The sequence below is a fragment of the Colossoma macropomum genome, unplaced genomic scaffold, assembly GCF_904425465.1.
Source record: "Colossoma macropomum unplaced genomic scaffold, Colossoma_macropomum, whole genome shotgun sequence".
NCBI lineage: Eukaryota > Metazoa > Chordata > Actinopteri > Characiformes > Serrasalmidae > Colossoma > Colossoma macropomum.
Genome location: NW_023494803.1, coordinates 8,745,045 through 8,768,756, shown reverse-complemented (window position 1 = coordinate 8,768,756; position 23,712 = coordinate 8,745,045). Strand labels below are relative to the sequence as shown.

The window sequence follows — 23,712 nt, the reverse complement described above, 5'->3', positions numbered from 1 at the left end:
AACAATTCCCTTTAATAACTTTCTATCAGGGAGCTTTCAGAGGTGCACGTCTAGTTCCCATCACCACCACTGTGACTCTGTAAGTTTCTCTAGAACTGAGCATTTCACACCAAACCACTGCACGACTTTGTTTACATCTTAATCATTTAATTATGCAGAAACTAATGCAGCTCACTGGGTTTGCAGAAACACTCACAAACCCATCAGGAGGCGTCCATCCATGAATCATACAGCTCAAAACGAAATTGTACACCATATTTAAATTTGCCCAAATAAAAATTTAATGGGAAATTGTCCTATGAGAGAGCAGTACATATTACTTCAGTGGTTGAAGAATCCCTCCAGAGGATTTTTGTGTTTATTTTAAGTGAACAGGCCTGATGTAGCAATTTGGCTAATTACCAAGTCCTTTATGAGCTGAGTCAGAGGAGGTTGAGCAGAGCAACATTGAACAGCTCGAACTCCCCCAGATGAGGACTGTGAACCACCAGGCTGCATGTTTAAAAGCAGAAATGCCCAATCAAGCACCTGGAGATTCAACTATCTGCAGTTTAATTACAACACCACCACCACCCCTAAAGCAGGAATATAAGAGTTTTTCTGAACATTAGAACCAGGTATGTTCAAATTCTATATATATATGCATCATTCATAATACCTGAGAAAAGCTAAATATCTGATAACACTTATTTGTTGTTTGCACACTCATTAAGCATCATCCTTACAGAATCATGAACTTCATGGACACAAATACTCTCAATAAAATATCTCACTAAGTTACTGAAACTTTAAAGAAAAACTTTACTGAGAGTTACTCAACTTCTGCAGTAATCAAAACAGTAATCAGACTGACCACTAGCCCACCATTATTGACATATCGCTGTTGTAGGAACAAAACCTTGTATCTCCAAAATGATAACTTTACAGGAAAAGGAAAAAACCTACTTTACTTTCAATGCAAGTCAATGTAACCAGATTTTTTTTCCCCCCCCCAAGTCATTTTGGGTCATTTCCTTTGGTCCATTCCTCATGAAATTTACATACAATGTAAAGGGTAACAGATATTTTCAAACTGTCAAAAACTGTTGAGGGATGAGGTTTTCTTCCGATAGCAGCGATATGTACAAAAATCAGAAGAGCTGTTTTGTTACTGGTAGGCAATGTTACTTTATTAATAAATAACACTTCCACAATAAACAACATACATTTGTGAGCATATTTTGGCTATTATCAGTTCTTAAAGAGCACTGACCAACTCTATGCTTCATTATAAAAAGCATACTTAGGCCTGTTTAACTGGATGCACAACACTGCTACACAGTATTTGAAATGCTGAATAAAATCATTGCACCCAGAGTTTTGCGGCCTGTCTTAAATGTTTAAATGTATCTTTGCCACATCTCCCTCCAAGAAGCTTCACTGGACATTTCAGGTAAGTTAATAAAAAAGCCACATTTGTGTTGGACACTTTGCAACCACCACAGTGAAGAAATCAGAGTTTGAACCATTTCCCATCAAAAAACCCTGAACATATTTGTTTACCTCTCAAAGGCAGAGTTACGCATTCATTTGGGAAAATCTTTTGAAAAACAGCAGGTTTGATGCAGCTACTTTAGTGGCCTGAAGATGAAGTCAGATAATCTGTTAATAACCTTTCGCCACAATGTAACAGCTAAGCAGCTTTAACAGACTGTTCAGCTATTCGCACTCCAGCAGTTGATTGAGAATCTTATTCAAGCACAAGTGAATTTGATTGCATGTCCACGTTGGTACAGGCAAATGCTGTACTACACTGCCCTCAAGAGGAGAGATAAAGAGCTGCAGATAATCTTAGGATCCCACAGCCCACATGATGCACTACTAATACCTGAGAAAAGAATAAATAAAAGACCACACACACCTAGAAACGAACAAAACTACTGCAGGAGTTAAAACTGGTAAAATATTATTCAAAAAGTATAAGTTTTCATCTATAGTTTCAGAAAGTACCTGCTTTTAAATGTAGTTGGACTGTGGGAGGAAACCTACGCAGACACAGGGAGAACATGCAAACTCCACTCAGAAAGGACCCTGATCGCCTGGCCAGAGAACCCGAAACCAGTCCTAACTACTTTCACCCAAGTAGAAATACAGATAGAACATGGAATATTACTTTTACTCAAGAACAGATGGTTTGTAGTTTGTCCAATCCAGCATTACATTAGGCTTAGATTAGAATTTAGAGGATGGATTACATCAGGAGCAACAAATTCAACCACTAAAAGGGCCAAATGACAATTTTAACAAATTTGTGAGCCAACGAATGCCCATTTTATTATTAATTGACATTTTGCCATGACATGTAGTAGCTACTGTTTAAAACATGTCAAAACTGAAACAGCAAAACTCATGCATGTGCAGTAGATGGTACATTACAGATAACTTAATGTACCCAGGAGGTAGGTTTTTAAACCTGCCTATATGCTTTAACTAGACCCCTGGCATCTTCTTGTGATGTAAGCACTGACCCACAGATTGTAGGTTTGTGGGGGAGGACAGAGTACACATTATGTTGCAGTGTAAGTATATTTATAAATAAAGCACATTTTAACCCAAAGTGCTGTACAGACAGACAGGATAGGAAAACATTAATGTATAAGAAAAAAATACAGCAACAATCAGTTTACAGAGACAAAAGCTGATCGATAAAAATAGGTTTTTAATCTAGACTTAAAAGCATCAATAGAGGGTGCAGACCTAATGTCCAGGGGTAGACTGTTCAATAGTATCAGTGCAGCAACAGCAAAGGCCCGATCACCCTTGAGTTTCAGCTGAAACTGACAGTCAGTAGCAGCTGATTTGATGCCTGGAGCCAGTATAGAGTTCAAGCAATTGAAATTGGATTCTGTAGTATACAGGAAGCCAGTGTAAGGATGCCAAAATGGGAGTAATGTGGTCCCTAACATTAGCATATTTAAATTATTTTGCAGGTCAGATAGGATTGTGCATAATCCTCTTGTTTTACATGGGATTACATGAAATCTGTGCATTTCTGCAAACTTTTCCACAAGCTCTGAGAAATTTGGGGTAAGATCTCAATTTCATTTTAATCAATGCAGTCAAAAATGAGACCGTTTCCACAGCTTTGAATAAGCCACAAGAGTTGCTCTCCTTCTTCCTATAGCTCCTCCAGGTGGCTGCCCTCCTGGAACTTCCAGCCAGGCTTATGGGCCCCAGACAACCCAGCAAGGCAAGCTAGCAGAAGAGGGAGAAAGCCAGTGTGGTAAGAATGAGACATTTGAAAAAGGACAAGTATAATACATAATGTAATACAATGCTTTTAAAATTGTTGCTTTAGTCTCAGATGGGAGTGTGTCGTTAAGCTCAAATACTTCTATGGAAAAACATTACTGACTGTAACTGATGTCTTTGACATTAATTCATATTAACAGCTTAATTTTACAATATTAAAACTCACCAGGGAACATGTTTCAGATTTAAGAACCCATTTTATACATGTATTAATAGACATAGGCATACAGAGACTACAGTATAACCAAAAATGGTTGGCAAAGTGAGGCATTTACTGCTTAGTGGGAGGTACTTTAGCTTCCATGAAATTAAGACAGCTACTATTTCCACCACTATTCGGACAGGGGAGTCAGTGGTACTCCTAGGACAGGGGTGCACAACTCCAGTCCTGGGGGGCCGGCGTCCAGCACAGTTTGGAGGTTTCCCGGCTCAAACACTCCCACTTAACCTGGCAATTAAAAGATAAGTGTAATCAGGTGTGTTTGACCAGGGAAATCACCAAACTGTGCTGGACACAGGCCCTCCAGGATGCAACAAGTAGCCAACAGCAGATAATCTTAGGATCTAGAACCCTGTAGAGCACCATAATGAACTACAAAGTTGAATAAACAAAATTCTGCAATTTGCATATTTATACAAGTTATACATTCTTGTGCTTTTAGGGTTCTTTGTGCAAAAAAATTAAATTAAAAAAAAAAAAATTGATAGAACCATGAACTCAAAGAACACTTTTTTGCATCATGAAAGGGTTTTTTCAGATTAATGAAAAATGTGCATGAATGTGCTGTAGACAGCTCTATATAGCACCCAAAAGGGCTTGTCTACTGTTACAAGCTTGACACCGTAACAGACGAACCCTTCTGGGTGCTTTACAGAACCATTTTCAAAAAGGTTCAATACAGAACCATCTACAGAACATTCTTCACCAATCTGAAGAACGCTTTCATGATGCAAAACACCTTTAACCATTCAAAAGGTTCTTTGAGTTCAAGGTTCTATATAGAACCATTTTCTTTGCCTAAGAACCCTTGAAGAACCATCTATAAGAGTGTAGCTTTAGCAGTCAGAAGATAGTTAGGGGAAGAAAATGCCGTTATGTGCAGCTTCCAGTTCTAACATTAAACAAACTGGCTTTCAATTGGGAAAACAGGACACCTCGTCAATTAGGTGGAATTCCATCGAACACTTTCAGCCTCTCCAAGCAGCCCGATCCCTCTGTGCAGCAGACCTGCAGCACAAGATTAATAAAAGACTTAAGTTTGCAGTTTCTGCAATAGAAAAATTAGCTAACTTTACTAGCTCCTGTTGAACTCAGTAGTCAGATCCGTAAATTGTCTCAGCAAAAAAGGTTCAGATTCGGGATAAACGTGTTCATCATAGTTCAACAAGCAACTAACAAGAGATCAGCAAAGTACAGATAGACTCCAGACTCAGAACCCTATAAAGCTCTGTAATGGGCTAAAATTAGCTGAGTAAACATTTAATTCTGCTATTTTTACACATTACAGCTTGGACAAACCGAAAAGGCAATGCAAGTAAAGATAACAGGCATCACTGACAGCTTTCAGCACTGGCTTTAAAATGGAAAAACAGGTTACCTTGTCAATTATGGGGAACGCCACTGAACACATTCAGCATCTTCAGAGCTGCCAGATTTCTCCTGGTTTTGTGGGGACGCTCACCTGCACAAGATTAATAACAGACTTAAGTTTGCAGTTTCTGCAATAGAAAAGTAGCTAACTTTACTAGCTCCTGTTGAACTCAGTAGTCAGATCCGTAAATTGTCTCAGCAAAAAAGGTTCAGATTCGGGATAAATGTGTTCATCATAGTTCACACCAAGTAGCCAAACACTGCAAGTGAGCAACACAAATGAATCCTCACCTCCGACTGTCCTCCAGAAGAGTCTGCTGAGAGCTCTTAAGTGGTAGGATCCATGATCATCCATTTTCATGGTACTTAAAACACAAACAGAACATTCAGGATTACATACCAGTTACATCAACACCAACCATCAAAAACTACATTGGAGTAAAAGCGGTACTACACTGCCCTCAAGAAGAAACGAAGCAACTGCAAGTGTTTATTGAAATGAGATTCAGATTTATCCAAGCAAAATTCTTCAATTTCTGTTTAACTGAAGTTAAAACAGGGAAATCAGGAGTCTTGACTCACCCGCCACAGCGTCTCTGCCGGAGAATTCAATCTTCAAGCTTTGAACATCACAACTCACCTAAATGTTGGTCCTTGAAGATCCACTAAAGGCACATACTGCTGTTTTTAAAACATTAATACATCAACCTTTACCTCATAGTGCAGAGCTGCCCCAACACCAGAACAGAGAAACTGAGCAAGCAAGTTGGCAGGAACAGTGCCAGACTCAACCCTTCAGGACTGGAGTGTATTAAAAACTGTAAAAAGCATCAAAAAAGTCAAGTACATGCTATGAGTGACACCACCTTCCTTAAGTTACAGCTGGGCTACAAAAGACACCAGAAGACTCAGTAGTTTCTATAAACATTTATTCTGATTAGTTGCAGGTACAGCTTAGACCAGTACACCATATTGCTTCAGAACATCGGTGTATTTGGAGATCTTGCTCTCGACGTTCTTCTCTGCCTTTCGGGTCAGCTTGATCTGGACCTTTTTCTTGTTGTAGCGCATCCTGGCTTTTTCCTTTCTGCGCTCCTCCAGGGTGGCTGTGATAGCCTGGTACTTCCAGCCAACCTCGTGGGCCAGACGACCCAGCAGGGCAAACTAGCAGAAGAGGGAGAAGAGCCAGAGTGGTAAGCATGAGTCCAACACTGCTAACATTTGAAAAAGGACAAAAATAAATACAGGGAAATCTATGTTGCTTTTGTCTCAGATGGTAGTGCATGTGAAGTATTCTCATGGTTGTTAAACTCAAATACTTCTGTGGTAAGACATCACTGACAAGCAACTGACATTTCAAAGACGAGAGAAGTCACTAAGACCTAAAGCCATAATATTACAATTTAAAACCATTCCGAAGAGAGAAAGAGGAGTCAGACTAAAGAGCCCTTTTAAAGCAGGAGTTTGTTTTTACTTGTTCACCGTCCTCTGATACACAGCTTACAACAAAACCAATAAGGGCAAGCAATTGAGAGGCTTTTTACTGGTTAGATGGTGTTAACTGCGCCCCAGTTCTATAGCAATTCAACTGGGAAAAGGTCCTACCTTGCGGGTGGGCTTCAGGCGCACAATTTTCAGAGCAGCTGGGACAACCACGCGCTTTCTCTGTGGAACAGATCAAACTTGGGTAAGGAATAGTATACTGACCGCAACAAGAAGGTCCAACATGTACAAATGTCTCAGATGGATGCATTGTTCTCAGAGGAATCTCAAACAATGTAGGTAAAGAAAAATAGCATCACAGACAGGATAGAGTTAAAGTCTGAGGTTGCGTCTAAATAGGAAACTTCCTTTCTGCTTTCTTTGATTTTGCCTGATCTGTAATTAATGATTGCAATCATGACATATATAGAGCTAAGCAGCTTGTAGATCAACACATTAAGCAGATCAGGCAAAATTAAAGGAAGTTTCACCCATTTGGACACAGCTGAAGTTTCAAACAGAAGCGTGAATCACCTTGTCATAAGGAGGGGGAATGCCATCGAACACCTTCAGCCTCTCCAGGGCTGCCTGGCCCCTCTTGGTTTTGTGGGGAAGCATACCTGCAAACATTAAAAAAAAAGATTAAGATTTGCCGTTTCTGTAATAAAACAAAGATAAAGTAACTTTACTAGCTCCTGTTGAACTCAGTAGTCAGATCCGTAAATTGTCTCAGCAAAAAAGGTTCTGATTCGGGATAAATGTGTTCATCATAGTTCAACAGTTCACTAACGAGTGAACAAAATGAACCCTCACCTCTGACTGTCCTCCAGAAGATCCTGCTGGGAGCTCTGAAGTGGTAAGGTCCACGGGAGGGGTTTGTGTTCATCCTTTTGCGCAGGAAAGCCAAGTACTTCACTGTATAAACAGAAAACATTCAGGATCTCAAGAGTTCCATCAAGCAAAAAACCAAAAGCTGACAGCTGTACGTTAACCAGCACTGGATTATTCACATAAGAGTGTACTTACATTTGTTACGGTAGAAGTTACCAGAGATGTTGATGCCCTCACATCTCACAACTACTACTTTGTGGCCTGCAACAGAAAAATGAAAAGTTTACATGCATGGGAACTGCATGGGCTGCCAGGTACATGTGCAGTTCAGGAGACTGTCTCAGATGGTAGTGCATGTAAGGTTTTCTCATGGTAGTTAAACTCAAGCAATGTAGGTAACATGGGACATCACTGACAGCCAATTTCACATTTCATATTTCTTGCCTACTCTGATCACAGAGTATAAACACCTTCAAACCACAAAGAAAATGCTAAGTTTTATGAGAACTCACCCAGCAAAACTTGCTTCGCCACAATAGCGGCCAGCCGGCCAAGGAGATGGCCTTGGCCATCAAGTACCAGAACCTGTAGGAAGAAAGAGAAAGAAAAAAAAATGTACTATTCAGGTAAAGGCCTTGAAGCTTCGCTTCTGGAGGTCTACAAGCCGAACACACCTGAACGGCCCATCAAGAGACACATGTGGACATTAGAGAAAATGTATTAGTTAACTGAGTAAATCTCCAGAAACAGGACTGATCACTTCTGTCTCATGTCAAGTGCTGCCCTTCTTAAAATAAAATCAAGTATATGAACACATCATGTGCATAAACTGGTCAATTATATCTGACGGGGAAATAAACAGAAACTGCTAACTCTAAAGGATGCAAGGTGGACATAACAGCTAGACCTGTGTAATTAAAATAATTCAAACAATCACTATTAGAGATCTAACAAATGTATATGAACCAGACATGCGAACCATTCAATGTCTCAAAACTTCTACACAAGAACGTTATTTAACATGAAATTCATGCTAATATCGGAACCCCTGTTTCATGACAGTGTTCATCAGATTGTAGCCTGAACGCATTTTTATATCATGCATGTTCATAAAGGGTGTTGTAGCACACATATGCCCTCCACATTCACCACTATTTCACCAACACTACATGTAAAAACTCCGAAGACACGTGTACGTCCACTAGCGGTTCTGGACTGTAAGCAAGGTGCGTTTACACGACCTTTGGTTCCCATCAACACCATTTAAAATCTCATTCCCCAGGTTCCTGTTCGAATTTACCCGTTCCACCTTAAATTGTGCAGTATTTACATTCTGACGCTTAACATTTAAGGTGGACCGGGAGACTTCATACAAGAAGCTGGCGAATAGGAAGCCAACTTCAGCCTCGTGCTAGCTCCACATATCGGACGTTGCTAATATCTCAGCTAGCTAACGTTAGCGGCTTCTTTGCAAGGTTTTCAAGCCGTCATCATCTCACAAATACCGAGTACAGTCAAATATGGCTGTTATTAGCGCTCTACGCCCCACATTTGCAGGCAGGCCGTTCACCACGCTGAGAGAAGCTAGTACGAAGCCACATGCTAACAGCGCAGAAGACACTGGGCCGCCGCGTAGACGTTTAGCTATTAAAATGACATTTCGGCGAACCTCATTTACTCTCAAACGTACAGATACAACATCCCGTACGGTTAGGAGGTCGCTGACAGAGAAAAGCGAGTCCTCCCGTCGCCGTTAAATATGTATTTTTAGCCGTTATTCACAGCGCTCACACGCACCTTATGGAACCGGTCCGCCATGGTGAGGGGAAAAGAAAGACGCACGGGTTCACCCGGCGTAAAAGACAGGGGTGGGGGCGGGGCCACGGCGGGAGGAGCCATGACGTAGTTCACATGGGTCGCTGTCCAACATGCACACTTGTGTTCTTTACCGCTTCGCTAATGTATAAAATAACGTTTGATTGGGTTTTATTTGTGTAGTGTTTCCTACAAGAGACAGAGCAGCTTTCAAAGTGGGTCCAGACCCCTAATGAGCTTCGCCGAGGCAGGGAAAACACCGAGAGAGAACGGAACACAGAACGGGGACTAAGAAGGGGACTAGCCGTTAGGGCGCACTTCGACTCAAGTGCTTGGAGGGTAGCAAAATTAAAGGAGAACTACACAAACTTTTCAAAATTCCTGCTTAATTAAGTGGTTACGACGTAAACAAAGTGATGCAGAGTGGTTTGTCGCAAAATACTCCGTTTTTTGAGAAACTTACCTAGTCAGAATTGTTCACAGTGGCGATGATAGGAACCAGACGTCTGAACTTCCCTCACAGAGGGTTATAACATGTAACAGCAATGAACGCGCCACCTGATCGCTGATTAAAAAAACATAGAAACTATTAAAATTTTCTCTTGGGTACTGGTGGTCTCCAACTGCCATTACTAGTGCTTTCCTGACAAGTTGATACCACACTGTAAAGGATTCTAATTTAAAAGGTGCTGTGGGACTGATTCCGGATGCATTATATGGTTTCCTAAAGAAATCTTAAGATGTCCTACTGGAATGTTCTCTAACGGTGACCACTAAGCCAATTCCCACTAGTAAGCAAAACCATCACCAGGTTTTAATCCTAATGGTTCTACTGATTTTTTTTTCAGTATGGATGACTGAGACATCGTTTTGTATACATGGTGGAGCGGTACATGCAGTGCAAGGTAAAACAGTCCCCAGAGAAAACACTTATTTTTTCAGATTTTTTTATTGTATCATCATCATCATCAACATTCCACATAATAACTCAGAAAATAAAACGTGCAGGTTCACTGGTCGTTTTGGATAGTAAAAAAAATAGCTATATTTGCATTGTAGACCTGGCGACCCCCTGGTTCCTATCAATGTTTGGAAAATGGGTGCAATTCCCCTTTAATTTTGCGCACTGTGCATACAAAGAATCCCCTTAACCATTTTCAATCCACTGGAATCATTTTAATATATTTTCATTCACCTGTTCCTATGAGCCAGGATTGAATTACATGCTGAGGTTATTTAAAAATAAAAGTCCTGACCGGAACAAACAGGTAGTTTTTTGTTTTTCACGGAGTGGACTAGCTCAGGAATGACTAATCCTGGCCCTGGACATCTGTCCCACTGGAGAGAGTTCAGAACCAACACTCCTGGCTCTGTTATTCAGATTCCCATGAAGGCCTTCATGACCCACATTAGATGTGGTAGATCTCCAGGACCAGGACTGGGCACCCCAGGGTAGCTAGAGCACCACTATAGTGTATAGGATACAAGTGCACTAATAGCAACACAGACACTTACAGAAGTCTGGAGAGGCCATGAGCTGTTGCTATAATTTTCTGGACTGTTATCTTGAGATAATGAGTTAGTGATCTTGTGATCTCAGGATAACAACTTTGACATCTTGAGATAAAGAGTCATCTTAGCTATCTACAAAGTTATCTTGAGAGTACAAAATGATTAACTCATTATCTCAAGATAACAAATATGTTATCTTGAGATCACAAGATAATTAACCTGCTATCTCAAGACAACAACTTTGTTATCTCGAGATAACAATCCAGAAAATTATAACTACCTTATGGCCTCTCTGGACTTCCATACTTGCTCTTGCTCATCACTTGTGTTGCTTTAGACAGAAGAAGCGCAAGCATCGCCATCATGTGGCCGTCTGACTGAACTTAAAACATTTACATTTAACCCAGTGGTCTCCAGCCCTGGTCCTGGAGGGCTACCTTCCTGCAGAGCCTAGTTCCAACCACAATTAGCCACATGTACTCCAGCTAATCCGCCTCCTTCTAAGCCCCTGATTGGCTGGATCAGATGTATTAGAGTTAAGTAAGGGGCGGGGCAGCTGGTTGGAACTAAACCCTGCAGGAAGCTAGCTTTCCAGGAACGTTGGAGACCACTGACTTCACCACAATCTAATTTTGAAATGAAAAAGGACTCCAGCTGAGTGCTTTTCAGTTGCGTAAAACATGATCTAAGGAATCCTATCTATGGAAGGATTGGTGGGTGTCCCTGCTGGTCCAGGGAGGAACCTCAGTGGGCCTGCTTTTTCTTTGACCCACGCCTGAAGGGTCAAAACATCAGCACCTGTTAATGTGTTATGTGGTCAGTGCACCTGTTGCATAGCTATCATAACTATTCGAAATGCTGTGCTAATTCCATTATAAGACCGTAGCCTATTCCGAGCATGCACTAATTGCTAAGTCCGCGCTCTCCTGAGTTGAAAGGCCTTCTTTCTGCATAGAGGGCGTGGCCAGAACGCCATTCAGTGACAGTGTAAAAAAGAAAAAAAGATGTGAGCAGTTTGTAGAAAGAAGTATCAATATCCTGGTTAATCAGTACCCCTCTTTTAATTCAGTCCAACCAAATGTGAACAACTAATCACACAAACAAAAAAAAACGGGGAGGGTCGTCAAGGCTGGAAGATCTGATGATGAACCCAGTCGTCAGTCGTCAAGTCTGAGTTTGCGGATTCTGCCCTCGTGACGGATGATCTCTTGCTGGAGACGCTGAATCTCTCTCTTATGATGATCAATCTCTTCCTCATGGTGTTTTCTCAGAGCGGCCAACTGTTCCTGCTCTTTCCTCCTGGAGTGAGAGAGAGGGGGAGAGAAATATGAGTAACCACATTGTGTTGTACACTGTAATTAAGACAATTGAACATTCATACACTGCAAAAATGATGTGAGAACATCTTAAATGTAGTCAATGTCTTTTTTTCATCCTGAGATTTTTGTAAGAATATTGTAACATTATTCAACCTGTTTCTACACATTTTTGCTTGTTTTAAGTCAATTTACTTGTTTTGAGAAGTAATGCAGATAATTGTGCTTATTTCAATACACACCAATATACATAAGGCATAACATTATTACGCTGGTCTGAGTGGATCAGACACAGCAGTGCAGCAACACTGATGTGGTGGTGGTGTGTTAGTGTGTGTTGCGCTGGTCTGAGTGGATCAGACACAGCAGTGCTGCCGGAGTTTTTAAGCACCTCAGTGTCACTGCTGGACTGAGAATAGTCCACCAACCAAAAATATCCAGACATCAGCGTCCTGTGGGCAGCGTCCTGTGAGCACTGATGAAGGACTAGAGGATGACCAACACAAACTGTGCAGCAGCAGATGAGCTATCGTCTCTGACTTTACATCTACAAGGTGGACTGACAAGGTAGAAGTGTCTAATAGAGTGGACAGTGAGTGGACACAGTGTTTAAAAACTCCGGCAGCACTGCTGTGTCTGATCCACTCGTACCAGCACAGCACACACTAACACACCACCACTGCGTCAGTGTTACTGCAGTGCTGAGAATGATCCACCACCCAAATAGTACCTGCTCTGTGAGGGTCAATGGGGGTCCTGACCACTGAAGAACAGGGTAAAAGGGGGCTAACAAAGTATGCAGAGAAACAGATGGACTACAGTCTGTAACTGTAGAACTACAAAGTGCACCTATATAGTAAGTGGAGCTGATAAAATGGACAATGAGCGTAGAAACAAGGAGGTGGTCATAATGTTATGCCTGATCGGTGTAAAAATGCTGAAAAGAAGTAAAATTATCTGCCAATGGTACAAGACACTTTCATATAACAAAATGACCTAAACAGGTAAAATTTGTCTAGAAATAAGTTAAATAATCCGCTAATATTATGACAGTGGGTGGATTTAGCAGTTCTGGGGCCCTGGGCAAAACACTGGAATATATAAAACTATATCTTGGCAATTGAAATCACATTAAATATAGTGGATATGTGTAATGTTTCTTATTGAGATTGTTATAGGAATATTAAAAGATGATTTAAACTTTTTTGTACACATTTTCAACTTGTTTTGAGTATTTTTAAGTATTTTATAAAGTATTTAAGTAAAGTGATCTCTATGCTGGCAATGTAGTGAGACAATCTAGAATTATTAAGTAATGTAAAATTAAAGTAATGAGTAGTGAGATTACTTTTTCCAAGAAGTAATAAGTAATGTAATCCCATTACAGTTTAAGAGAAGTAATTAGTAACTTGAAATGGATTTTTTTTTTGCGTGCAACTCCCAGTATTGGTGGCATCTAAAGTAACATTAAAGGTTCATTTTGTTAGATGCAGAGTTTTAGTGTACTGTGTTGCAGAGATATCCACTGAAGTTTGCCTGCTAGCCAGCTAGCCCCAGTCTGTCCTGTCTCGCAACACCACCTCAAGAGGCGATAGAGAGTCACCAGTGTTGAGTCCACCATCAGTCAAACATGAGAGGATGTAGAAGCTGCGCCAGAGCCAGTTTATGAGGAGCCTGGCCTCTTCCTATTTCCCCCGTTATATCAAAAACAGGACTGCAAAACAGCAGTGGGCATCTGCGAGCGAGTCCTCAATGAATAGGGATGAATGGAGCTAAACGGCTAAAAATGAAAAGTCAAAATAGTTTCTGACCACTTGCCCAGAACTTTAATTTTAGAAAGTAGAAGGATGTATTTTACTAAAAAAAAAGCAATGAAAACTCAGCTGTAGGTTTCCTTTTTTCTACAACAAACGTGTTTTGGGCAGCAGGATGCTAACATTACTGCTACTGAGTGTTGCAGAATGTGAAGAAAGAGTTTTGACATTATGTCACAGACATCTATGCACAGTGTGGCAGAGCTAAGTGAAGTTAGTATGCTAACCAGCTAGCTCTGGCTCGTCCTGTCTTGTAATACCACTTTGTACCTCAAGAGGTGATAGCGAGTCACTGTAGAGTCAGGTCTGCCCTCAGGCCAACATGAGAGGACGAAGACGTCCCAGAGGTCGTGTTTTAACCTCCTGTTAATCGTGCTGAAAGTACCACCCCTGGTTAGACTATTTAAGGACAGGCAGCCAATAAAAGGAACAATGAACGACATGGCTGAAGCTCGACAACTGACCGTTATCGCCAACACCACTTACTTCCAGCAAGAAACCATGTTGGCAGCAAAGAAAAGAAGTGACATAAGTACAAGAACAACAGTTCACACTGGCACCGCTTTCCACCGCTGGAGCTCTTGGGACGAAGTTTGATGTTGAACGACATTTCTAGACTAGTAAGGAGGGGGAGCAGCGAAGAGGGAGGACAGTGAATATCCTTGTTTCTTATGATACAGGTGAACAATACAGCTTTGTGGTGATGTGCTGCCCCCATTTGTTAGGAGTGTGGAGTATGATGTATGTTTTCAACAGGTTGCATCATCTTACATATTGCTCCTTTAACACTAGCACTATGTATGGTCTGCGAGACCTCTAGTGAAAATGTGTCTGTTTTGCACTCCTTTCTAATTTAATACAAAGTTTTTCATTCAAAATTCTATTATCAGCATAACAGCCTGAGTGAAAAGGAGAACCTTAACATGAATTTCAGAATTTCTTAGTATTTGGTGGTGTGTCTTTCTTTGGCTTTAAGCCCAGCATACTCTCAAGTGGTCTGCTAAGCCTGCGCAGCACACAAATCACACAGAAGAACCTCCTCTGTATCACGTAGATTATCACTTAATTGTCTTGATCATAGCAGTCTGTCTTTACGCAGTGTCATCACATAACATGGAACGGTCCATTATAAGCATGAGCAGAAGGTGGGGCTGCCTTGACTTTATTTAAAATAACAACAATTACAAATAAAGCTATTTTAAAAATGTCTATTTTAGTATAGGTCATTTAACATAAATACATATATTGCTGCTGTCAGAAGAAAACCTTGTATCTCCAATTTTGTCGAATTTCATTTTTTGCCATAATTTGAAAATGCCTGTTGCTCTTTACATTGTCTGTAAATTTCATGATGAATGGACCTAAAGAAACGGCCCAAAATGACTTGGAAAATATTCTGGTTCCATTGACTTACATTAAAAGTAAAGTAGGTTTTTTCTTTCTCCTGTAAAGTTACCAAGTTGGAGATATGAGGTTTTCTTCCGACAACAACGTTATGTTATATACATGTGTATTTAATTTGTATTTTCATTTAAAGCTGGAAATAAACAACACAAAGTTTTAGAATCACAAAAAAAAACATGAAGAATAAATATGCAAGATTCTGCACTATTTCTAGTTCACTACTTAAATTTAGGCACATTTGTGCAATATGACCACGTTGAGGCCTTATCTCTACTCTTCTATTGAAGCTCAGATGACTCTCAGGCGGATTTGATCTACAGATCAGAAACTTTCGCACAAAGTTTCATCGCAGCTTGAGAGTATGCTGGGCTTAAAGCCAAAGAAAGACACACCACCAAATACTAAGAAATTCTGAAATTCATGTTAAGGTTCTCCTTTTCACTCAGGCTGTTATGCTGATAATAGAATTTTGAATGAAAATCTTTGTATTAAATTAGAAAGGAGTGCAAAACAGACACAGTTTTCACTAGAGGTCTCATATTAACTACATTTAAGATGTTTTGATATCATTGCAGTGTACAATGGTGCAGGGTTAAAATAGACATTTCACCTCGCTAACCTGTATTTGACGCCCCACCATAATTACCTCAGACTTATAAACAGCATCCACCCAGAGTTCACCCACTGTAACAATGTTGTTTCTTAATCCGTTTTGGTTTTTGAAGGAGTAGTTTGTGAAAAAAACTGAATGTACACAACTTTCTCTATTCAAGATGCCAAACATAGTCAAACAACCAAGGCATGTTCGGTGTCTGAAGTTTGCTTCTTTAGTTTTGCAGTGGAGCTACGAGGCTAATGTAGCTAACAAGTAATGAAAGCTGTTATCTCCAGTCACTGTATGATGTCACATAGCTGAGAACAGATATTATATATATATATATATTATATATATATATATAGATATATATATATATATATATATATATATATATATATATATATACACACATACACACACACACACACACACACTATATTATAGTGAAAAAGATAAAGATAGGTAGGTAGAGTAGTAGGTAGATAGATAGATAGATAGATAGATAGATAGATAGATAAACTGTGCACTCACTTGAAATACATCTCCTCCTCAGCTGCCTCTCTCCTCCCAAAAGCTCCTCCTGCCTCCCTCACTGCGCCGCCTCCTCCTCCTCCCTTCCCCACTCCTCTACCCAGCTCTCCAAGCTTCAGCACAAACACATTCCAAAAGTTTTGTTAAGTTTACATTTATTTATATAAAACTTAAAATAATATTTGTGTATGACTCAGTTTGTAATGTACAACCCCATTTCCAAAAAGGTTGGGCGCTGTGCAAAGTGTAAATAAAAACAGAATGCAATGATGTGCAAATCATTTAAACCCATATGAAACTGAGAAATTTATTTAAATTAATTTTTAATTTAGTTTTTTTTAAATATATAGGCTATATCCATTTTGAATTTGATGCCAAGAACACAGTTCAAAAATTTGGGCCAAGTGCAACAAAAGACTGCTAAAGTTGGGCTAAAAAAATAATGCTAAAAAAAATCACCTGTTGGAACATCTCACAACTAATTAGCCTAACAGATCAATAAAAAAAAAAATCTTTCAGAAGATGGGGAGTTGTGCACCACAGCATGAGCAAATAATTCAAGTAAATAGCAAAGAACTCATCATCTACAACGCACAATATCATTAAAAGATTCAGAGAATCTGGAGAAATCACTGTATGCAAGAGACAAGGCCAAAAAACAATATTGGCTGGCCGTGATCTTCGGGCCCTCAGGGGGCAATGCATTAAAAACAGACATGGTTCTTTAGTGAAAATCACTACATGAGCTCAGGAACACTTCTTAAAACCAATGTCTGTGAAAACTGTTCATCACTGCATCCATAAAACGGCAAGAAGAAACCATATATAAGCACGATCCAAAAACGCTGACACCTTCTCTGGGCCTGTTCTCATTTAACATGGACTGAGGTGAAGTGGAAAAGTGTCCTGTAGTCAGATGAAATAAAATTTTAAGTTCTTTTTGGAAATCATGGATGGGCTAAAGAAGAGAACGACCATCCAGCTTGTTATCAGCACACAATTCAAAAGCTAGCATTCATTATGGTATGCAAGATTCATTAGTGCACATGGCACTGTTCATTTTGTGATCGGGTGTATTTCAAAGCAGGATTTCTCAATTAACAACCTAAGCCCAAAGATGAGAACTGTCCAAAAGGAAGGTCCCACAGCTCTTTCCCATTGGACAGGTTTGACGTTGGGCTTAAGTTATCTGGCTGAACCGAGAAATCCAGCTTTGTGGGATACCCACCTGGTTGGCCTAAAACAGGAATAAAATGCATAAAATCGTGCGGATATGGGCCATCAGCTTCAGGTAGTGTTCAGATCAACCACCAGAATGGGGGAAAATGTGCTTTCAGTGATTTTGACTGTGGCATGATTGTTGGTGCCAGACGGGTGGTTTGAGTATCTCTATAACTGCTGATCTCCTGGGATTTTCACCCACAGCAGTCTGCAGAGCTTACTCAGAATGGTGCAATAGAGAAAAAACATCCAGTGAGTAGCAGTTCTGCAGATAGAAGTGCCATGTTAATGAGAGAGGTCAGCAGGGAATGGCCAGACTTGTCCGAGCTGACAGAAAGGTCATGGTAACTCAGATAACCACTCTGTACAACTGCGGTGAGCAGAAAAGCATCTCAGAATGCAGAACACGTCGAACCCTGAGGTGGATGGGCAGAAGACCACATCGGGTTCCACTTCTGTCAGCCAAGAACAGAGTACCGAGTCTGCAAGTGGGCACAGGCTCACCAACACTGGACAGCTGAAGACTGGAAAAACATAAACTGCTCTGATGAATCTCAATTTCTGCTGTTGCACACAGACGGTAGGATCAGAATTTGGTGCCAACAAATGAATCCATGGACCCAACCAGCCTTGTGTCAGCAGACCAGGATGGTGGAGGTGGTGTAATGGTGCGGGGAATGTTTTCTTGGCCCTCTTCGGGCCTGTTAACACCAGTCAATCATCGCTTGAATGCCACAGCCTATTTAAGTATTGTTGCTGACCATGTGCAACACTTCATGACGACAATTTACCATCTTCTAATGGCTACTTCCAGCATGATAAAGCAAAAGTCACAAAGCAAAAGTCATCTCAAACTGGTTTCATGAACATGACAGTGAGTTCAGTGGCCTTTCCAGTCACCAGATCTGTATCCAATAGAACACTTTAGGGATGTGGTAGAAAGGGAGATTTGCAGCATGCAAGTGCACCTGGAAAATTGCATCACTGCATGATGCAACTATGTCGATATGTTTCCAACATCTTGTGGAATCCATACCATGAAGAATGAAAGTGCTTAGTGAGTGTGTTTCCATGACTGACATTGCACATAAAACTCAAAGACTTTTGTAGGGTCACTTTTGGTTTTAGACAGTAAATAAAATGTCTGTGTTTGTGTTGTAATCATGGTGAGCCCTGGCTCCTATCACCACCACTGTACAGAAATCTGAGTCGATAAGTGTCTCTACAATGAAGTGTTTCACGTCAAACCACTTTGAGTGACCTAGTTTTCATCTGAAAGATTGATTTTGGCCCAAACGTTGTAAAATCATTGGAATTACCTTTTAAATATATTTAGGAATAATCACAACATGAGCAAGAGATGTTCATATTTTTTTCTATGTGGGATTTTTAATGTATAATATAGCTGACTAGATGACTCATAGTATTTTTACCAGCTTTTTATAATAACTGTACAGAATGGCAACAATCGAGGGCACATAAATCATCACACTCAATTTCTGTCTCTTTTAACAAGTAATAAATTATCCCATCTAACACTACAATGATTAACATTGGTGCATCAAAGGTCCCTTAGTAAAGGGAATGGTCCTATTTAACACCACAATACCTAGCTAAAATGGTTCTTTGCATGGTAGAATGGTTCTTCAGATTGATGAACAATGTTGTATATGGTTCTATATAGAACCAGATAGCACCTAACTGTTATGATGTCAAGCTTGAAACCCTTTGAAGAACTGTTTTCAAAAAAGTTCTTTAAAAAAACATACAACACATTCTCCATCAATCTGAAGAACCATTTCACCATGCAAAGAACCATTTAAGCATGAAACGGTTCTGTATAGAACTCATGGTTCTAAACAGATGCACTGGCTTCACTAAAGAACCCTTGAAGAACCATCTTTTGTTTAAGAGTGTTGTTACTGCAAGAGTAGAAATGCACAAAAATGACCAAATCAAGCCAAACAATCTACCTGATCAGACGACATCCTGATCTGTGTGGCAAAGAAATTCCTCAGGTTTGGTTTTAAAAGTCTCCAAATTCTCATTGTTGCCTGCCAAACACGCTCCCTCTCACTCACACACTCAAACACTCTCTCACACACTCACGCTTCTGCTTACATTAACGCACACAAACAGGGAGCGACCATCAGCGCGCGCTGAGGGGGAGCCCATTCAAGTCTCTCACACAAAACACTCACAGGGGGGTTTTCTGACATACCTGGTAAACTATTGACAGATTTTATGAATGAACAGAGCCGCTGTTGGCTGAAACGTCCGTATTGATTTGGTGTAACCAGGGCTTGGACTCGGTCCCAAAAAGAATCGATTCCTAGAGTCCAGATTCCAGGGAATAGGACTCGATCCCACTCAGTGACGTGCGAGTCGCTTGTGATTTCAGTCTCAAGTGGGGCGGGAGTTTCTCCTCGCATGAACCCGTTCACCTGATCATGTGGTAGCGATTGGTGTGTCGTCCGCAAACGAGTCGGCTCTTTCACTCGGCTCTTTTAGTTGAACGTTGGGAGCCGACTCGCACTGGAGAGTAACTTTAATTTTCTTCTTTTTTTTTTTTAATTCCATCGATTTTTCAAACGTTACGCATAATTTCAAGGTTAAGACGTAAAATGAGTCGTTCAGAGTGGTTTGGTGTCAAAATGATCCGTTCTAGAGAAAAGTACCGAGTCAGAATTGTTCACACGAGGTGATAGGATATAGACGGGTTTGCATGATGCAAGTTTTATGATAGTTTTGAGAAGATATTTTTAACACATAAAATCTATATTTTCCATATGTTCTTGGCGTAGACATACATGCATGGTGTTCTAACCCATGCAATAAAAATAATAATAAAAAACTGACTATTGAACACCATGATTTTTTTGTAGGGTAAGCAAAATAGTCTACTCTTTATCTATATTATCTAATGTGGGTGAATATGCATATATATATATATACATATATATATATATATATATATATATATATATATATATATATATATGCATATTCACATAGCATAAAAGACAAATCAGTGGTATTTACATGTGAGCAGGTATTGCACTAAGTGGTATGTAGTTCACAACACAGTGACTATAAACATAACTCGGAGTAACAGCAGTATTTACAGTCTAAACTGCACAGTGAGGGTGTCATTACAGTAGCAGTTATGATTTTTGATATTGCACAGTGTGTATTAATAAGAGAGGTGATATTGTGATGTGGTTCAGCACCGGACAGGCAGCAGGAGATCAGTACCATCTCTGCAGTAAGGAGACTCGTTTTAGAGTATATTTATCAGTTTTTCACCATATCATTGTGATACATGTAAACTAAGAAGACTTGTTTAGGTTCACTGGTGGTTTTAGATAATAAGTAAAATGGCTATATTTGTATTATAGACGTCTGTTTTAACCTCTGGTTCCTATCACCACCACTGTAAAGAAATCTGGGTCATTAGGTTTCTCTACTATGCATCAAAACACTCAGAATGACTGAAAAAGACTAGTAGAGCCATTATGATTAAAACCTTTTTTTGTGCTTTCTACAGGGAATTGGCTTAATGCTGGTGTCTGGTGATCCCACCCTCACCAAATTCACTGAGTGAAACTATCTGACTATATTTTTTTTTAAATAAGCATAATGCCATTTTTTATTAGTTATTTAGAATGTAGACTATAGGGTTTATGGGAACTAAGGTTTTATTAAAAGTTAAATGATATATAGATGATGACAACTGTGCTAACTTGGTTAATTTTGGGAACAAAAAAAAACAGTGTTAGTAAATGAAAAGCCCACTGGGCGCCGACTTTATGAACTTTAAATGGTGGATTCTGGCGCCTCCGGTGTTATATTAACTGCTGCAACTTTTAAGGTGGATCGGGAAAATTCGAAAGAGAAGCTGGCTACCATCTCCCAAAATTAATTAAGCTAGCGTTAGCTTTCTACGGTCAATTATAATGACCTCTGTAACCAGAGACATAATAAAAGAGGACACCGGTCACCGGTTGACATATGAATGGGAAAGCTCTGTTTAGCCCCGCCCTTCAAGAAAATGAGCCAATCGGCTTGCTGTTTAGGCTGCAAGCGGGAAATCCATCCATCGCTAATGCTTTCGAATTCAAGTAGGGCGGGAGTTTCTCCGAGGATGAACCCGTTGACTCGAAGGCTATCGTGTGGTTGTGGTTGGTGTGTCATTACCAAACGAATCGGCTCGCTTTGGAGAGCCGCCTTTATTTAATCCCATTCAATTATCAACGGTCCTACACAATTAAATCGTTAAGACGTAAACAAAGCCGTCCAGAGTGGTTTGATGTAAAATGATCCGTTCTAGAAAAACGTACCGACTCTGAATTGTTCACAGTGGTGGCGATAGGAACCAGATGTCCACCTCTAAAAGCTCCCTCACGTTATTACATGAAATGTTCACAAATACTTTGCATGAAGGCTGAGAGTTTGTACATAAGTTGTTCCAGTCACTTCACTGTGTAGCAAATGCTGTAGCGAAGGTGTTAATGAGTGAACCATACTGAACAAAGTGCAAGTGAAGGGACTCAAGGAGTCGATTCCACACAAATTTCAACTCCAAAAAAAAATCAATTCATAAACAAGATTTGCCAAAATATACAGTACAGTGTTAAAGTAGTACATAATATACTGTTATGATAATACATAAGTCCCTGAGTGGAACTGAGTCGAATTTGAGAATCAACTCTTTTTGGGATCGCCCCACACCCACCGAGTGAAGTTTGTGTTTTATATCATTGCAAAATGTTGTACTGAAAATTCAATTAGTGTATTTTTATATGTTCAAATATTGTTAGAGTAAGCCCCAGTGCCAGTTTAGTTAATGCAACATTAGCAGCATGTATGTGTCACAGCCACATATATATCATTTTAATAAACTTGGGATTCGTTTCCATTTAATAAGCAAAATAATCAGAGATCGTTATCAGATTGCAGTAACAGAAAGCATAGTTTGGGATTTTAAGGTGATAAAGGAACCGGTTTTCCTTTTTTTTTCAGGCTATGTTTCCAATGGGTTGGAGCAGGCCCAGAAAACCGCCCCCCGGCGTTGGATCTGTATACGAAAGGTGTCAGATGACAGATCAGCACTCACTTTTGTGGTTTCACCTATATGGCCTGGGTTTAGGATAAGATTTGGGATTACATTTTGGAAGCATCTGTGCATCTACAGCTTAAATTCATTTTTTAGCATGAGGAGAGCAAAAATCAAAGCATCACGGCTATTAGTGTAAGACCACGGAGCAGTCTGTGACTTTTGAATTTGATTTAAACCTGGCCCAGAACTGTCAAGATGACATATAAACCAGAAACAAAAGTCTAACTGTTAAGGTTCTGCAACTCTAGTTTAAAGCGGTTCATCAAAAAAAATCTAATTTGCACAATTTTGCATCTCCAGTTTACCTGGCTGCATGTCAACTGTGGGAGGAAACTCATGCAAACTCAGGGGGAACATGCAGACTTCACACAGAAAGGACCCCCTAGCCGGGGAATCAAACCCAGGCGTATGTTATAGTAATGCATTAGGTCTGTAAGATCTCGCTTCTCTGATTATTGATTATAATCACTGTGTATATTCACAATCCCTGCTGAAAAAAGCAGCATGTATTTCAGGCTGGTTTAGCTGTTCACCCAGCGTGGTCATGCTGGTTGACTGGCATACCGACATCCAAAACGCAACATATACTGGTTTTGCTGGTTTTTCTAGCAGGAATGTGATGTTATTACTGCCATCTATCCTCATTCCTTGATACTAGTCACCTGCATGGTTGGTGCCACTTCCTTATATATTGCTAGATATATTTGTTGTCCAGTGTATTTGTCTAGTCTGTGCAATATCTTCCTTGTATGAAGTTTCAATGCAAAGCAGAAGTAGTACCACTGGTAAGGTTTTAAAACTCTACCACATTGACAAAGAATCAAGACCACTTTTTTACCTCAATACAAAAAAACATGTAAAGTCAAATTCATAAGCCTGGACAGAGACCACAGCAAAGCCGTTGTGAAAGGTTTTATTCATGAGACAAAGCACATCCGTAAACGTCACGTCAAACACTGCAAATGTGGAAGTGCAAAGGGTGAATTCATAGGGGAGTCAGTATGAAGGAAGCTAAACTTTGGGGCTAAACGGCTTCATTTCTGATAAACCGCACACTGCATAGTATGCAAGTTGTTAACTTATGTCCTATTCAGTGCACTAAGTAGGGAGCAGAGAGAAATCAGCCTGGGTTGCCTGATCACTCCAAGATGGCGGACCAAGCTAACGCTAACTAAAGGCTCCTTTGA

General features: G+C 40.1%; 2 protein-coding genes, 1 long non-coding RNA gene and 6 other non-coding genes across 9 annotated transcripts; all 9 read right to left on the bottom strand.

Annotated features, from left to right (window-relative positions):
- Positions 1-2,678: 2,678 nt before the first annotated feature.
- LOC118823533 lies at positions 2,679-5,143 on the bottom strand. The gene is made up of 3 exons (XR_005008535.1): positions 4,890-5,143; positions 4,447-4,519; positions 2,679-3,234 (listed from the first exon to the last, which is right to left on the bottom strand). It is a non-coding gene; the product is annotated as an uncharacterized LOC118823533 (long non-coding RNA).
- Positions 4,600-4,674, bottom strand: LOC118824233. The gene has a single exon (XR_005008585.1). It is a non-coding gene; the product is annotated as a small nucleolar RNA SNORD50 (small nucleolar RNA).
- On the bottom strand, positions 5,050-5,124 carry LOC118824232. The gene has a single exon (XR_005008584.1). It is a non-coding gene; the product is annotated as a small nucleolar RNA SNORD50 (small nucleolar RNA).
- A 651-nt stretch (positions 5,144-5,794) lies between the features above and the next one.
- On the bottom strand, positions 5,795-9,056 carry rpl13a (ribosomal protein L13a). Its single transcript, XM_036593222.1, has 7 exons — positions 8,993-9,056; positions 7,708-7,780; positions 7,391-7,456; positions 7,178-7,279; positions 6,899-6,984; positions 6,488-6,547; positions 5,795-6,046 (listed from the first exon to the last, which is right to left on the bottom strand). Exons 1-7 carry the CDS (start codon positions 9,011-9,013, stop codon positions 5,837-5,839), a joined length of 618 nt encoding a protein of 205 aa, XP_036449115.1. The 5' UTR covers positions 9,014-9,056; the 3' UTR covers positions 5,795-5,836.
- Positions 6,146-6,227, bottom strand: LOC118824243. Its single transcript, XR_005008594.1, has one exon. It is a non-coding gene; the product is annotated as a small nucleolar RNA Z195/SNORD33/SNORD32 family (small nucleolar RNA).
- Positions 6,615-6,692, bottom strand: LOC118824230. The gene has a single exon (XR_005008582.1). It is a non-coding gene; the product is annotated as a small nucleolar RNA SNORD34 (small nucleolar RNA).
- LOC118824234 lies at positions 7,066-7,140 on the bottom strand. The gene has a single exon (XR_005008586.1). It is a non-coding gene; the product is annotated as a small nucleolar RNA SNORD50 (small nucleolar RNA).
- LOC118824229 lies at positions 7,530-7,614 on the bottom strand. The gene has a single exon (XR_005008581.1). It is a non-coding gene; the product is annotated as a small nucleolar RNA Z195/SNORD33/SNORD32 family (small nucleolar RNA).
- A 2,414-nt stretch (positions 9,057-11,470) lies between the features above and the next one.
- LOC118823868 (ATPase inhibitor B, mitochondrial-like) lies at positions 11,471-19,598 on the bottom strand. Its single transcript, XM_036593712.1, has 3 exons — positions 19,380-19,598; positions 16,186-16,298; positions 11,471-11,821 (listed from the first exon to the last, which is right to left on the bottom strand). Exons 1-3 carry the CDS (start codon positions 19,452-19,454, stop codon positions 11,680-11,682), a joined length of 330 nt encoding a protein of 109 aa, XP_036449605.1. The 5' UTR covers positions 19,455-19,598; the 3' UTR covers positions 11,471-11,679.
- Between the last annotated feature and the right edge of the window lie 4,114 nt (positions 19,599-23,712).

Coding starts and splice junctions, on each gene's coding strand:
- rpl13a (XM_036593222.1), bottom strand. CDS start 9,013: ATGGCGGACCGGTTCCATAAG. Junction 7,781..8,992: donor TGGCGGACCGGTTCCATAAG/GTGCGTGTGAGC, acceptor TTCTTCCTACAG/GTTCTGGTACTTGATGGCCA. Junction 6,548..6,898: donor TTCCCCCTCCTTATGACAAG/GTGATTCACGCT, acceptor TCTGTTCCACAG/AGAAAGCGCGTGGTTGTCCC.
- LOC118823868 (XM_036593712.1), bottom strand. CDS start 19,454: ATGAGAATTTGGAGACTTTTAAAACCAAACCTGAGGAATTTCTTTGCC. Junction 16,299..19,379: donor TCAGGATGTCGTCTGATCAG/GTAGATTGTTTG, acceptor TTTGTGCTGAAG/CTTGGAGAGCTGGGTAGAGG. Junction 11,822..16,185: donor GAGGAGGAGATGTATTTCAA/GTGAGTGCACAG, acceptor CTCTCACTCCAG/GAGGAAAGAGCAGGAACAGT.